Below are 991 nucleotides of genomic sequence, written 5' to 3' on the forward strand. Positions count from 1 at the left end.
ACACCCCTTGGGCACTCCCATCTCTGCTTGGATCAGTTTGCCCAGTGACCTCACTGCACACCCCTTGGGCACTCCCATCTCTGCTTGGATCAGTTAAGCAACTTCAGAAAAAGTGAAAGGATGATGGGACACCAGGAAGAGGCAGATCTAGGTGAGGTGGCCAGTGTAGGGCAGGGGGCAGGGGGATGCACCAGGGTGACAAGCACCCCAGGGATGTGGACAGCCCTTCCCGCAGGGCCATGGGGAGAGCCCAGCTGGCCCCACCATGTCCTGCAAAGGCAGCCTCTGGCCTGGGTCTAGGAGCTGCGCCTCCATCGTCCTCCATCAAGGCCCGGGTCTGGCCCCTGCTGCCCCCCGCTCATGCCCTTGGTCTGGCCCAGGACCTCGGATTCCCAGCTGCAGCCGGGACGTACCCATGCCACATTGGTGGGTTCCAAGGAAAGCTACATGAGGCCCTACAAAGCTTTTCGGTCCCAGGCACTCTCCCCTAGGGGCTCCCCAGGGGACAGCCCAGGCGGGACAGCTTGTTCCCTTGTTTTCTGGTTTTGTGTGTGTGTGAGTGGAAGTGTGTATGGCAGAGTGTGTGGGGGTGAGAATGTGAATGTGTAGTGTGTGTGGAATTGTGGGAGTGTGTGTGGAAGTGTGAATGAATGTGTGTGTGAATGGAAGAGTGTGGAATTGGAAGTGTGTGTATGAGAGTGAGTGTGGAAGTGTTCGTGTGTGAGTGGAAATGTGTGTGAGAGTGAATGTGGAATTGGAGGAGTGTGTGCATGTGTATGGAAGTGAATGAGTGTGAGTGTGTGAGTGGAAGAGTACGTGTGGAATTGGGAGTGTGTGTGCGTATGGGTGTGAGAGTGTGAGTGTAGAAGTGAGTTTGTATGTGTGTGTGGGTGTGTGAGTGGAAGAGTGTGTGGAATTGAGGGAGAAGTGTGTTTGCGAGTGAGTGTGTGTGGAATGAGGGAAGTGTGTACATGTTTGAGTGTGAGTGTGT

The 991-nt window shown here is 55.0% G+C and overlaps 1 protein-coding gene across 1 annotated transcript in view; it reads left to right on the top strand.

Moving 5' to 3' along the window:
• The window catches only part of HRH3 (histamine receptor H3), a 23,167-nt gene that overhangs the window by 1,404 nt on the left and 20,772 nt on the right, over window positions 1–991 (top strand). Inside the window, exon 5 of the mRNA XM_011934550.1 lies at window positions 381–426. Coding sequence (XP_011789940.1) covers window positions 381–426 — 46 coding nt within the window. The remainder of the gene's footprint in view (window positions 1–380; window positions 427–991) is intronic.

Source organism: Colobus angolensis, unplaced genomic scaffold (assembly GCF_000951035.1).
Source record: "Colobus angolensis palliatus isolate OR3802 unplaced genomic scaffold, Cang.pa_1.0 Scaffold136, whole genome shotgun sequence".
Classification (NCBI taxonomy): domain Eukaryota; kingdom Metazoa; phylum Chordata; class Mammalia; order Primates; family Cercopithecidae; genus Colobus; species Colobus angolensis.